Source organism: Pseudorca crassidens, chromosome 4 (assembly GCF_039906515.1).
Source record: "Pseudorca crassidens isolate mPseCra1 chromosome 4, mPseCra1.hap1, whole genome shotgun sequence".
Taxonomy (NCBI): Eukaryota; Metazoa; Chordata; class Mammalia; order Artiodactyla; family Delphinidae; genus Pseudorca; species Pseudorca crassidens.
In genome coordinates, this window is record NC_090299.1 from 3585672 (window position 1) to 3599126 (window position 13455).

General features: G+C 40.9%; 1 protein-coding gene across 3 annotated transcripts in view; it reads left to right on the top strand.

Moving 5' to 3' along the window:
- AFAP1 (actin filament associated protein 1) overlaps positions 1-13455 on the top strand; it is a 153234-nt gene that overhangs the window by 81077 nt on the left and 58702 nt on the right. For all 3 annotated transcript variants that reach the window (XM_067735023.1, XM_067735022.1, XM_067735021.1), the window contains one exon: positions 1095-1274. In XM_067735023.1, the coding sequence (XP_067591124.1) occupies positions 1095-1274 (180 nt within the window). The remainder of the gene's footprint in view (positions 1-1094; positions 1275-13455) is intronic.

Here is a 13455-nt window from a genome sequence, read left to right on the forward strand (position 1 = left end):
AAGTTTGGGGCTAGAGCCCTGGCTCTGCTACTGTTCAGGATGCCTGATTTTGGACTAGTTTTCCAACCACCAGAACCTCAATTTCCTAATCTGCAAAATGGACAAACGTGACGATTAAATGAGATGTCTGAAATGCCTCACATAAGGTAGACACTCAGTATTTGGTAGCCACTGTTATTGTTGCTAATTATTTAATAATAATGTAATTCAATAAAATAATAATAAAAACAGCAATAAATCATTTCACAAAAAAGGAAGCAGGCTCAGAAGGCTTAAACGACTTGTGGGAACCCGGATTAAATTAGTCGCAGAGCTGGGACCCAGACACCTGAACTCTTAGAGCACGTATTGCCATTACGGGCTGTGCTTTTGGTCCCCAGTAATGCAGTGAGCCCTGGGCAGGAGGGGAAGCCTTTGGACAAAGATCTGGTTTGAGAGGTCTAGATCAGGCGAGAGTGATGGGAACTCAGTGTCCGTGTCCCCACAGCACTGAAAGCTCTAGGGCGAATGTCAGTGATGCAGATGGAGCAGCGTGCGTTTTGGACCCTCTACTCAACCAGAAAGCACAGCTTTGCAGACTTTTTTGTCCGTTATATGTTGATATGTATACTCTTCATAAAATCATTCACCTGTCTTTCAGAAGGAGGATAGGGATGGGATAGGAGGAGACCAAACAACATAGGTTGTGGAGTAAAGTATCCAAGGTCCTGTCTGCCAATAGGGCGGCAGCGCCATTTCAGCAAATCTAGTATCTTCGTGTCGCTTAATGGGGAAGCTCCACTAGAACATAAGCTCCATCAGAGCAGGGACTTTGTTTCCCACCGAGTCATCTCCTGGGTGCTTGGTAAATTCTGCTGAATTAACGAGCAGATGTTTTTGCACGCACATGGAGGGGAGGTGCTGGTGTGGAGCGGTGCTCTGTATGTGAGTCCCAGTGTCTGCAGGTCGCTCTTCCAATCTCTGAGTATCTCCACCCTTCAGTCGGACCTCCAGGTGCTTCGCCAGTACTCCTGTTTTCATTGTGCCGGAGTTTTATCAGTGTTTCTGCTTGGACTTCCTTACAGCCTAACTTTGATTTCTCCTGTCCAATGCAGTGCTACAAAAGTTCCAAGGACCAGCAGCCCCAGATGGAACTGCCGCTCCAAGGTTGCAACATTACATACATCCCAAAAGACAGCAAAAAGAAGAAGCACGAATTGAAAATTACTCAGCAGGGAACAGACCCACTTGTTCTTGCTGTCCAGAGCAAGGAGCAGGCCGAACAGTGGCTGAAGGTAACTTGTTGCTTTTGTTTCTGAGACATTTTCTTTCCCAAACCTCTTTCTGAGATCTGTTTTATTGAATTTGTACTTTTTTCCAAGCGTAGGTGAACAATGGATTAACCTGAATAGTTTTGTCTTTGATAGTGGAATATTCTGATTACTTTGAGGTTAATCACTTTAAATTTTGTCTTCAAAAGGCAATATACCCCGTTTACAGGCTGCTTCTAGAGGTTTCTTTTTTTTTTTTAACATCTTTATTGGAATATAATTGCTTTACATTGTTGTGTTAGTTGCTGCTGTATAACAAAGTGAATCAGCTATATGTATACATATATCCCCATATCTCCTCCCTCTAGCGTCTCCCTCCCACCTATCCCACCCCTCTAGGTGGTCACAGAGCAGCGAGCTGATCTCCCTGTGCTATGCGGCTGCTTCCCACTAGCTATCTGTTTTACATTTGGTGCTGTATATATGTCCATGACACTCTCTCACTTCGTCACAGCTTACCCTTCCTCCTCCCTGTGTCCTCAAGTCCGTTCTCTACGTCTGTGTCTTTATTCCTGTCCTGCCCCTAGGTTCTTCAGAACCTTTTTTTTTTTAGATTCCATATATATGTGTTAGCATACGGTATTTGTTTTTCTCTTTCTGACTTACTTCACTGTGTATGACAGACTCTAGGTCTATCCACCTCACTACAAATAAATCAGTTTCGTTTCTTTTTATGGCTGAGTAATATTCCATTGTATATACGTGCCACATCTTCTTTATCCATTCATCTGTTGATGGACACTTAGGTTGCTTCCATGTCCTGGATATTGTAAATAGTGCTACAATGAACATTGTGGTACATGACTTTTTTAATTATGGTTTTCTCATGGTGTATGCCCAGTAGTGGGATTGCTGGGTCATATGGTAGTTCTATTTTTAGTTTTGTTTTTTTCTTTTTGCGTTACGCGGGCCTCTCACTGTTGTGGCCTCTCCTGTTGCGGGGCACAGGCTCCGGACACGCAGTCTCAGCGGCCATGGCTCACGGGCCCAGCCGCTCTGCGGCATGTGGGATCTTCCCGGACAGGGGAATGAACCTACGTCCCCTGCATCGGCAGGCGGACTCTCAACCACTGCACCACCAGGGAAGCCCTATTTTTAGTTTTTTAAGGAACCTCCATACTGTTCTCCATAGTGGCTGTATCAGTTTACATTCCCAGTGCAAGAGGGTTCCCTTTTCTCCACACCCTCTCCAGCATTTACTGTTTGTAGATATTTTGATGATGGCCATTCTGGCCAGTGTGAGGTGATACCTCATTGTAGTTTTGATTTGCATTTCTCTAATGATTAGTGATGTTGAGCATCCTTTCATGTGTTTGTTGGCAATCTGTATATCTTCTTTGGAGAACTGTCTACAAAGCTACAGTAATCAAGACAGTATGGTACTGGCACAAAAACAGAAATATAGATCAATGGAACAGGATAGAAAGCCCAGAGATAAACCCACGCACATATGGTCACCTTATCTTTGATAAAGGAGGCAAGAATATACAATAGAGAAAAGACAGCCTCTTCAATAAGTGGTGCTGGGAAAACTGGACAGCTACATGTGAAAGAATGAAGTTAGAACACTCCCTAACACTATACACAAAAATAAACTCAAAATGGATTGAAGGCCTAAATGTAAGGCAAGACACTATAAAACTCTTAGAGGAAGACACAGGCAGAACACTCTATGACATAAATCACAGCAAGATCCTTTTTGATCCACCTCCTAGAGAAATGGAAATAAAACCAAAAATAAACAAATGGGACCTAATGAAACTTAAAAGCTTTTGCGCAGCAAAGGAAACCATAACCAAGACGAAAAGACAACCCTCAGAATGGGAGGAAATATTTGCAAACGAAGCAGCTGACAAACGATTAATCTCCAGAGTATACAAGCAGCTCACGCAGCTCAATAACAAAAACAACAAACAACCCAATCCAAAAACGGGCAGAAGACCTAAACAGACATTTCTCCAAGGAGGATAGAGCTTTCTCTTTTACTTTGATTTTCTGGTTTCACTTTATTGTATCTGGATGTCAATTCTTTTTTATTTATTCTGCTTGGGATTCCCTGGGATTTTTAAATCTGTGGATTGGTATTTTTCTGTTTTAGAAAAAATTTTCAACCATTTCCCTTAAAATATAACTTTGCCCATTTCCTCCTCTCCCCCAACTAATTTAAATATATGTTAGACTTTTTCACTATATTCCACTTTTATCTTCTCTTTGTGTTTTACTATCCTTTTTTTCCCTTTAGTCTGGTTAATATTTTCTTGTTACTCTCCAGCTCACTGTGTCTCTCTTTAGCTGGATCTAATCTGCTGTTAAGTTTGTTCCCGTTCACTGGATTCTTAATTTTGTTTATGGTAGTTTCCAGTTCTTGAATTTCTGGTTGTTTCTTTTTAGGAATGTTTGTTTGGCTTTTCTCTCCAATAACAAGCACATAACAGACATAATTGTTTTGACAGTGGTTTTGGTTGAGTTTGGACCTGGTTCTGTTATCTGTTGTGCCTTTTCTTGTTCATGTCATTTTGTCGTCTTGCATGCCAGGTTATCTAATGATCATGCTGGGCATTTTATTTGGAAAAAATATTATAATCATTTTTAATAACAGCTTATTGAAGTATAATTCACATTTCATGCAATTCATCCTTTTAACATACGATTCAGTGGTTTTTAGTATATTCACAGAGTTGTGCAACTATCACCATAATCTAATTTCAGAACATTTTCATGAACCCAAAGAGAAAAGCTCTCCTCACTATGCTAGCGGTCATTTCCCCCAGCCCCATCCCCAGACAACCACTCATCTGCTTTCTGTCCCTGCAGATTTGCCAACGCACTCATACAACATATGTCCTTTTGTGACTGTCTTCTTTTACTTAGCATAATGTTCTCAAGGTTCATCCATGTTGTATATGGATTAATATCTCATTCCTTTTTATTGCTTTTTGTGTCATTTCTAAGAAACCATTGTTTAATCCTAGGCCTTAAGATTTACACCTATATTTTCTTGTAATAACCTTATAGTGTTAGCTCATAAATATAGTCTGTGATCCATTTTGATGTAGTGTTTGCTTGTAGTGTGAGGTAGGGGTCCAATTTCATTCTTTTTCTTGTGTGTGTCTAGTTGTCCTTAAAGAAATAATTTGATTCTCAGCACAGTGCTTTTTTCTATCCAAGAGCATTTGCCTGTGCCACGTGCTTGAGGGGGCAGTAGGTCTCCAAAATCAGTTTAATTTAATTTCAGAGCTTGAGATTTTCAGAGCCATCCAGGTGACTTGAAGTCAGCCTGCAGTCCATTCAAGGGCAGGCTTATTTATTTTGCGGTACACGGGCCTCTCACTGTTGTGGCCTCTCCCGTTGCGGAGCACAGGCTCCGGACGCGCAGGCTCAGCGGCCATGGCTCACGGGCCCAGCCGCTCCGCGGCATGTGGGATCTTCCCGGACCGGGGCACGAACCCGTGTCCCCTGCATTGGCAGGCGGACTCTCAACCACTGCGCCACCAGGGAAGCCCGGGCAGGCTTATTTTTATTACAGTCTTACTCCAGCTACTAATCTTGGGGCCCTAATATTAAGCGTGAGGGTTTTGCCAGGGGCCTCATCCTTGGCGAGCCCTGGACTCCAGCTTTCGGTCCCTATTCCGCCAGAGCTGTCAGGGTGCTACCTAGCTTCTTGGCTACCTCCTCTGGGGGGAATCAAAGGCAGTCCCGGCTGCTGGGCTACTTCTCTGGATTCCCATATACTTTTGGATCATGACCAGGTAATTCCACACTATGATAATAGCTCTTTGCTTGCTCTTAGGAAGATGCTGTGTATATTTCATCTTGCTTTCCTCATTGTCTTTATCAGGAGAATTGGTCCAAACCTTCTAGTCCATCATTGCCTGCTAGTACTTGCTTTGAAAAACTGGTTGGGAGTGGGTGGGAAATCCTGATGAGACATTTTATAACAATGGTTCTTGTAACATGCCAGCATCCTTTAAACTTTGAGCCTCACTTCCCTCTCATCCCCCAGGAAAGTATAAGGGTCAGACTCTGTGATGACAGCAATGATGGTTTCTGTTGGCGCAGAACACATAGATGTGGCTTTTCTCATCTCTGTAATTTGGGAGATGGAGCAGAGCATTTTTTTTTAATGGGAGTCCTGTGATCAGGAGTTTCTGCTGCTGAATTTGCTTAGCCTTCCAGACACAGAATCTTAATACGTTACATGTCAACCACTGGTGTTACCAAAGTACTTTTCCATCATTATTATCTCTTAATCCTCAAAACCGCTGCCTGAAAAAGGTGTTACTATTGGCCATTTCATTTTACAGGTGAGATACCGAGTCCCAGGTAGACGGGATGTCACAGTGATCAACCAGTGATGGGGCCAGGCGTTGACCTCTGAATTCCTGGCGTCATTTTCATTTTCATTCTGCTGGGCCATCTTGACAATTTGCCATTCTCTCTTTTTATTCCTCACTTCTAGGTTCTTAGCACCATTCCTTCAGTAAGGAGGGAGAGAATGAGGAAGTAAGTGAGGAGCCTTATATGTGATTCTGTTTTCTTCACCTGGTCCCAGTCTTGGTTACCTGTATCTGGCCTTCTGCATTTTTGTGAACATTTTCTGTTCCCTAGTGGAGAACCCAAGAAAGGCCACTCTGAAACCTAAGCTTTCTTCTCTTTTCCATCTGTTCTCGCAGTCTGTTGAGTATTTTATGCGTACTAACGAGCAGCTCCCTTGTGAATGGTATTGGTCTAACATGAAGTCATCTAGCGTTCACTGGGTTTTACTGTTTCACTGGGAAATAGGAATGAGCGGACAGTGCAGCTCACAAATAGACAAAGACAAAACTTTTTCAAGATGTCAGGTGCTGATGGGGTGAAATGGTCTTACACCTTATTTCAGCAGATGTGAGATACAGATCACAGGCCCTTAGCTAATTATAGAGTGATGACTCTGTCAATGGGAGCTTAACTGCAAAAACTTTTTAGCATTTGCTGATATTGCTTTAAAAAGAAGTAAATACTTGCTAAGTTATCTTTTTCTAAAGGGTTTAACTTGATTAATTACTCCACTTAATGTTTGTGCTTTACTTCCATTGCATATTGTAATACAAGAACCTAAGAAGTCTTCATTAGAGATGGAAGTCTGATGACAAAACTGCTTTCAATCAATCAGTTACAGAATTTTAATTTTTTAAAATCAGCAGAGACCTGAGACGTTTTAGTTTAGTTTCATCCAGATATTGTTGTTAGATTGGCTGCCTTATCAGAATCAACTGGAAATTTAAAAAAAAAAACAACCAATAAACAAAAAAACAATCCTAATCCCTAATGATTAGATTCATTTGGGACCTAAGAACTTTTTTTCTTTTTACTTTATATCTTTTACCCTTTTTAAGATCCAAAAAGCCACAGATGTAATTGAAACATGCCTGCCCTATTCTCTCTCCCTCGATTGTGTCTTTTTATTCTTTTTGAACCATTTATAAGAGCTTTATCATTAGTAAAGATGTTAATCATTAAAAATAAAAATTCTCTCCATCTTCCAAGGTTACTTGTATCTTTGAATTTGGTCTTTATTATTATCTAGGAATACTTTAGAAATGCTTTTGACTTACAATGTCTGTACTCATAAACAAGAAATGATATTATTTTTCATGTTTAAAATTTCCACGTAAATGGCTTCCAACTGCACGTGTTCTGCATCCAGCTTTTTTCCCTCATTTGCTTGCAGCCTCTCACTGTCACGGGCAGTGTTCAGTGAGCATTCTCGTGCGGGTCGCCTGGTCTCGGTGTCCTGGTTTCTCTAGGATGGAGACCGTACGTTGGAATTGCTGGTGTTGACATGTGCACACCTTCAGCATTACTAGAGCCTCGCCAGTTGTTCTCCAGGGTTGTTTGTACAGTTGTCCTTCTACCAGCAATGTGTGAGAGCAATCACTTTGTATGTCTCTTTTGAGTTTCTTTGTACCTATGCAGCAAATAGAAATGCAAATTTCAATACCCGTCCCCCCACCCTCATAAAAAGGGTGCAGAAACAAGGTTCTGCACCTTGTTTTTTTTTCCTAAATAGAGTATCTTGGAGATTTTTTTTCTCCAAGTTAGAGGATAGAGCACTTTTTCCCTTTTACAATACATAGCATTTCATTTTATAAATAGAATATACTTTAAAAAAATCTTATCTTCTATTTGTGGATATGGGGCTGTTGTCATTCTCTTGATGTGACAGGGAGTCCTATGATGTTAATCCTGTGCCCGCATGAGCTCACAGTTTTGCTAGTCTGTAAACTGTATTTCCAAACAGAGGAACTGTTTGCATGAAGGTTATAAGCAATTGTAATTTTGAGATACAGTTGAATCACTTCGTAGGTTTACCAGTTTACCTTCCCCCCAGCAGTGTGTGAGTGCGTTTCCCCCCACCAGTGTGTGAGTGCCTTTTCCTCCCAAAAGCATGTGAGTGCCTTTTCCCGCTACTGTCCTGCCAGCAGCCTGTGTTACCAACTTTTGAATTTTTGCCAGCCTGATAAGGGAAAATGATATCTCATCTAGTTTTAATCTGCATTTCTCTCATGAGTGACATTGAGCATCTTTTTATAGGGTTCAAGAGCCTATGGCTGTATTACTGTTTCCGTGAACTGTCTGTTTATATCCTTTGCCCTTTTTGTAGATATTCTGCTCAGAAATCTATTTTTAAGGAACCTCCCGATGCCCGATGCCAAGCCAGGTTTGGTAATCACAGCTCTAGCTCAGCCTACTCATTTCCACTTGGATAAAAGTCCTCATGGAAGAGAGCATTTGAGAGCAAGTAAGTGTTTCTGCAGGCAGATAGGCTGTTAAGGCAAATGGCATTCCACAGCCATTTTCACTTAAGTTTTATTTGACTCTTATAACTGCTTCTGAAATTCATTATAATAAATATAAAGGAGCCGGGAAGGAGAAGGTGGTGAGCCAGCACTGTGTAGAAAGACAGTGTCGCTAGAGCTCAGATTGGAGTCCGACGCTGAGTTCTGACCTCAGCCCCGCCAGTCACTCGCTGAGTGTCTTAGCTGAGCTCCGTGACTTCTCCGTGCCTCAGTTTTCTCATCTGTGAAAACGCGAGGGGTTGACAGTAGTGTCTGCTTTTTAGGGTTGTTGTGAGGCTGCAACCGTGTTAAGATATGAAGTGTTTAGAAGAGCTCCTCGCCTCTGTGAGCACGTATGTAGGTGCGAGCTGCTGTTATTGGTGGCGTTAATAAACATACGAGCTCCTGTTGAAATCTGTTTGGAAATCAAGATGACAGCAGGATGTTTTTAGGGGCCAGAGCTACGAGTGTTCACAGCCCTTCCTCCCACCCTCCTTTGCCCAGACCTGCAGGGAGTCTGGGAAACATCTTCCTGTGTGCCCATAGGGAGGAAACCATGTGCCAGTCATCTGCCGTATCCCCTATTGCAAATAAATTAATAAACATCCCCAAACAACTCTTAAAGGTCTATACCAAAGAGAATGTTCAAGGGAAATTGGCTGCACTGTAGACACCACTGTCCTTTTCTAATGAGAATCCGTGAGAGTCCTAATGCTGACCTTGGTAAATTGCATCCGTCCTTTTCTTGCTTTCCCCCCCCCATTCCCTGCTGGGTAATGTAGGGGTTTTACAGCACCTCCTGGTTTCAAGCAGTTTTAGAGGAATACAGTTGAAAAGAGTTTTCAGCATGATTTAATGTGCTGGGAGAGTATCGTTGTGGTTTTGCCAGACTTCTCAAGGAGGATCACAAACAAGTTTATTGTATACTTTAGCTCATAGAACCTGACCCTGTGTGTCCTTGAAGAAAGGTTGATCTTAGTTCCCCGACCAGGGATCAAACCTGCGCCCCCTGCAGTGGAAGAGTCTTAACCACTGGACTGCCAGGGAAGTCCCAAGAAAGGTCTTTCGTATTCTCCCAGGCATCTCCCCTTACTTTGTTTCTTCCTGAAGAAGGGCCTTCATGTAGTGTCATCATTTCCTTTCACCCTAAAGAAATTAATAAAATAAAATGATTTCTTATAGAGCAGACCTTCTGGAAATAACTCCTTTCAGCTTTTTGTTTGTTTGGTTTTTTTCTTCTCCTTTCAGCTTTGACTAGAAATGTCTTTATTTCACCTTAACTTTTGGTGAGAAGTTAGCCATCACTTGTATCAATTGTGCCTTTGAATGTGATGTGTCATGTTTTTTTTTTCGTGGCTCCCTTTAAGATTTGCTTTTTTAATCTTTGGTTTTCAGCACTTGACTGTGAGGTGTCTGGGTGTGGCTCTATAGGTTTTTATCTTTCTCAGAGCTTTTTTTTTGTTCTGTGGGTTGATGTCTTTCATTGGTTTTGGACCGTTTTTGGCCATTATCTTTTCAAATATTTTTCTGGCTCATTTTTTCTCTCCTCTCCTTTTAAAATTTGTTGGTACATGTTAGGTCATTTGGAATATCCCATGGATTTTGGATTCTCTGTTCTGTTTTTCTTCACTCTTCCGTGTGTTTCAGTTTGGGTGGATACTTTAGATTTACCCATCCTCAAGTTTACTGGTTCTTTCCTCTTCTGTGTCCAGTGTGCCGTTAAGCCCATCTTATGAATTCTTCTTTTGTGACATGCTATTTTTCATTTCTAGCATTTTTCTTTGGCTTCTTTAAAAAAAATAGTTTCCATCTCTCTTCTGAAATTCTGTATCTCTTCACACATGTCTTAATGCCTTTTTCACGATCCGTTTTGACTTCCTATCATAGTTATTTTAAAGTGTTTTGTAATTCTGATATTTGGATCATCTCTAGGACTGTTTCTATTGAATTTGTCTCATGAGTTTACATTGTATTCCATCTGCTTTGTGTAAAACAACAGTAGAGACTGAAGTAATTACTGTTTCCTCCAGAAGAGGGTGTGCCCCTTCTCCCGTCTGCTGCTCATAGGTGGGCTGCCTCCGTCTCGCTAGTTGAGGCAGACCTGGACTGGGCTGCAGCTTTACTTTCATTCACTTTGCTATTGCCTTCACATGGTTTCAGGGCTGGAGCTGGAATTTTCCATCAGCGTGGCTCAGGTTCTGAGCTGTGGTGGAAGTCTGGAGGTCTCTGTGCTACAGACACATGCTAGCTTTCTGGACCAGCTTGGTTTTCTTTCTGGCCTGATGCTGGCCAGCTCTTTGGTTTGCTGGGGTATTCTCTCTGAAAAATTCTCTCTGAATTTTTTTAGAGCTCACCGACCTTGTTTTAGTTGTCAAGGTGAGAGTGGTGGCCTGCGTGCCTTTCTATGTGGCAACCAGAAGTCAAGATACCATGTGCTGCCCCTTTTTCTTCATCAGTCTTGCCAGAAGTTTATCTATCTTATTAGTTCTTTCAAAAAAACCAAATTTTTCCTCTGTTGATTTTTCTCTATAGTACTATTGTTTTCTATTTTATTAAGTTCTCTTCTTTCACTTTGTTTTGGCTTAATTTTCTGTAATTATCCCAAGTTCTTGAATTGTGTACTTAGATAATGGATTGTTAGCCCTTTCCATATGTGTGTGTGTGTGTGTGTGTGTGTGTGTGTGTGTGTGTGTGTGTGTGTGTGGATTTAAAGCTATGCATTTCCCTCTAAGTACAGTTTTAGCTGCATCCTCTATTTTGATTTTTGTGTGTGTGTGTGTTTTTATCATTCAGTTTAATGGGTTTTTTTGTTTTGTTTTTTGGCTGCAGTGGGTCTTTGTTACTGAACGTGGGCTTTCTCTAGTTGCAGCGAGTGGGGACTACTCTTCGTTGCGGTGGTGGGCTTCTCATTGTAGCGGCTTCTCTTATTACAGAGCATGGGCTCTAGGCGCATGGGCTTCAGTAGTTGTGGCATGTGGGCTCTAGAGCGTAGGCGCAGTAGCTGTGGCACACAGGCTTAGCTGCTCCACAGCACATGGGATCTTCCCAGACCAGGAATCAAATCTGTGTCCCCTGCATTGGCAGGCGGATTCTTAACCACTGCACCACCAGGGAAGTCCCCTATCGTTCAATTTAAAATATTTCCTAATATCTGTTGTGATTCCCCTTTTTTCTAATGGTTTATTTGGGAATATATTGCTTAGTTTCCAAGTATTCAGTGATTTTTAAAAAAATTACCTGATTGTTTTACATTTCTAGTTTAATTCCACTCTAGTCACAGAACTTTATATGGTTTCACAAAGTAGAAATTTATAGACTTGATTTATTGCTCAGCATGTAGTCAGTTTTGGTAAGTGTTCAGTGTCTACTTGTAAGGGATGTGTATTATGCATTTGCTTGGTGTACTCTTCTATATATGGTTGTTAGATCACAGTCATTAATTGTCATGTTCAGATCTTCTATATCCTTACTAATTTATTTATTTGTTTTATCAGTTACTCAGAGAGAGAGATGTGGGAATATCTACCACTTTGATTATGAATTTATCTATGTCTTTTTTATTTCTGTTAGTTTTTGCTTAGTAGTTTTGAGGCTATGTTATTTGCTGCATACAAAATTTAAATGGTTATATTTACTGGTAGTTAAAACCTGAAATGTCCCTCTTCCTCTCAGTGTTTCTTGCCTTAAAGAATTACTCTCTGATTAATCTGTAGATTAATTATCTTCCTTATTGGTACCTTTTGATGAACAGGAATTGTTAAATCTGAAATCTGGTGTACCAGTCTTTACTTCTGTAGTCAGTACTTTTCGCATCCTGCCCCCCCCCCCAATTCTAGCATATTCCAAGTCACCAAGATAGAACCTGTTATTTTCTTCCAGAATTTTACTGCCTCAGTCTTTACATTTAGGTCTCTGATTCACGCATGTCGGTTTTCATGTACAGGATGAGATATGGGAGTCCAGATTCATTTCCTTCCATATGCATAGTCTGTTGTTTTAGTACCATTGGAATGAACTTAATTGCCACAGTTGGAAATCAGTTGATTGTGTAATGTGTGGGTCCTTTTCTGGGCTCCTCGTTCTGTTTCGTTCGTCTGTTTGTATGTCCTCATGTCACTGCCACATTGTCGTGATTGCTGCAGCTTTAGAGAGAGCCTTGAAATCAGCTAGGATGTGGCTTCCAACTTTTTTTTTCTAAATGATTAAAAACTTTGAAATCATAGTTTTATGTGTAAGAAGTCAATGCTGTCATCATGTTTTTTTTATTTCACCTTGTCAAGGCCACATCTTTATGATTGAAGTAGATTCTTCTTCTTAAAGAACTATCGTAAAAGAAACAACCCTGCTTTATCTTGATGATAGCGTGTTAGAGTGGCAGAAGATTGAATGAAAAGTCTGGAGATCTGGAGTATATTCTGAGAATGCCTCTAACTCATTATGATATTTTTGGTCAGCAAACTCTTTCCCCTTTATCTATCAAGTGGAAATAACACTGATCAGAATGGTCCAAAAGCTAGAATGAAGAGGTTACATAAACGCACTCTTAGAACTGTAACAAACAGTTGAAATTTGTGATTTATTACTACCACGTCTTAGGACTCCTTCTGTGAAAATTCTAACAACTCTCTGTCATGAATTGCTTTGTAAGACAGATGCCAAGTCTTTTATTCATATAAACTCCTCTTCTCCCGCACTGTCCTAAACCTATTATCCAGGTGTTCAGTATTTCGAAACGTGGCTTCAGTGTAACAATTAAAGACCTTTTTGGTAAGTCACACGCACTCCCTCTGTCAGGTATGAGAAGCCTGGGGCCTTGGTTGGGCCAGTACAGGACTTGACAGACGCTTCTTCAAGGATCGTTACCAAATTTGTTTCTGTCCTTTTGGTCTGCAACTTCCATTACCAGCAGCTCTTGCCAAAGTTCCCTCTCGGTGCGTGTGTGTGCAGATGCTGAAAACATGAACCATCTTGTTGGGGTCACTCAGAAGACAAGAGTCAATATTCCCAGAAATGGAGTGGTCAGATTTCCTTAAAAAATGTGCAGAGATTGTGTTTCTGGAGATGCAGGCTCAAGTTAAAAGCAAACAAAAATACCACAGAACATATAACAATTTGTATTTTGAGGGATTTGTGATTCTGAATTTGGATCCAGTTCTCTTAAATACGTATTAAACTTCTCACAGAACATGGCTCTTTCAAAAGAAGTATATTAGTGTAAAAACCTCATTTGCAGCTATTTGAGAAATCGGGTGATAAACCTTTTATTTACTACTTCCGAATGAACTCTGCAGGGGCAATGTGGCAATAAACAGCAATCAGAGAAGAAA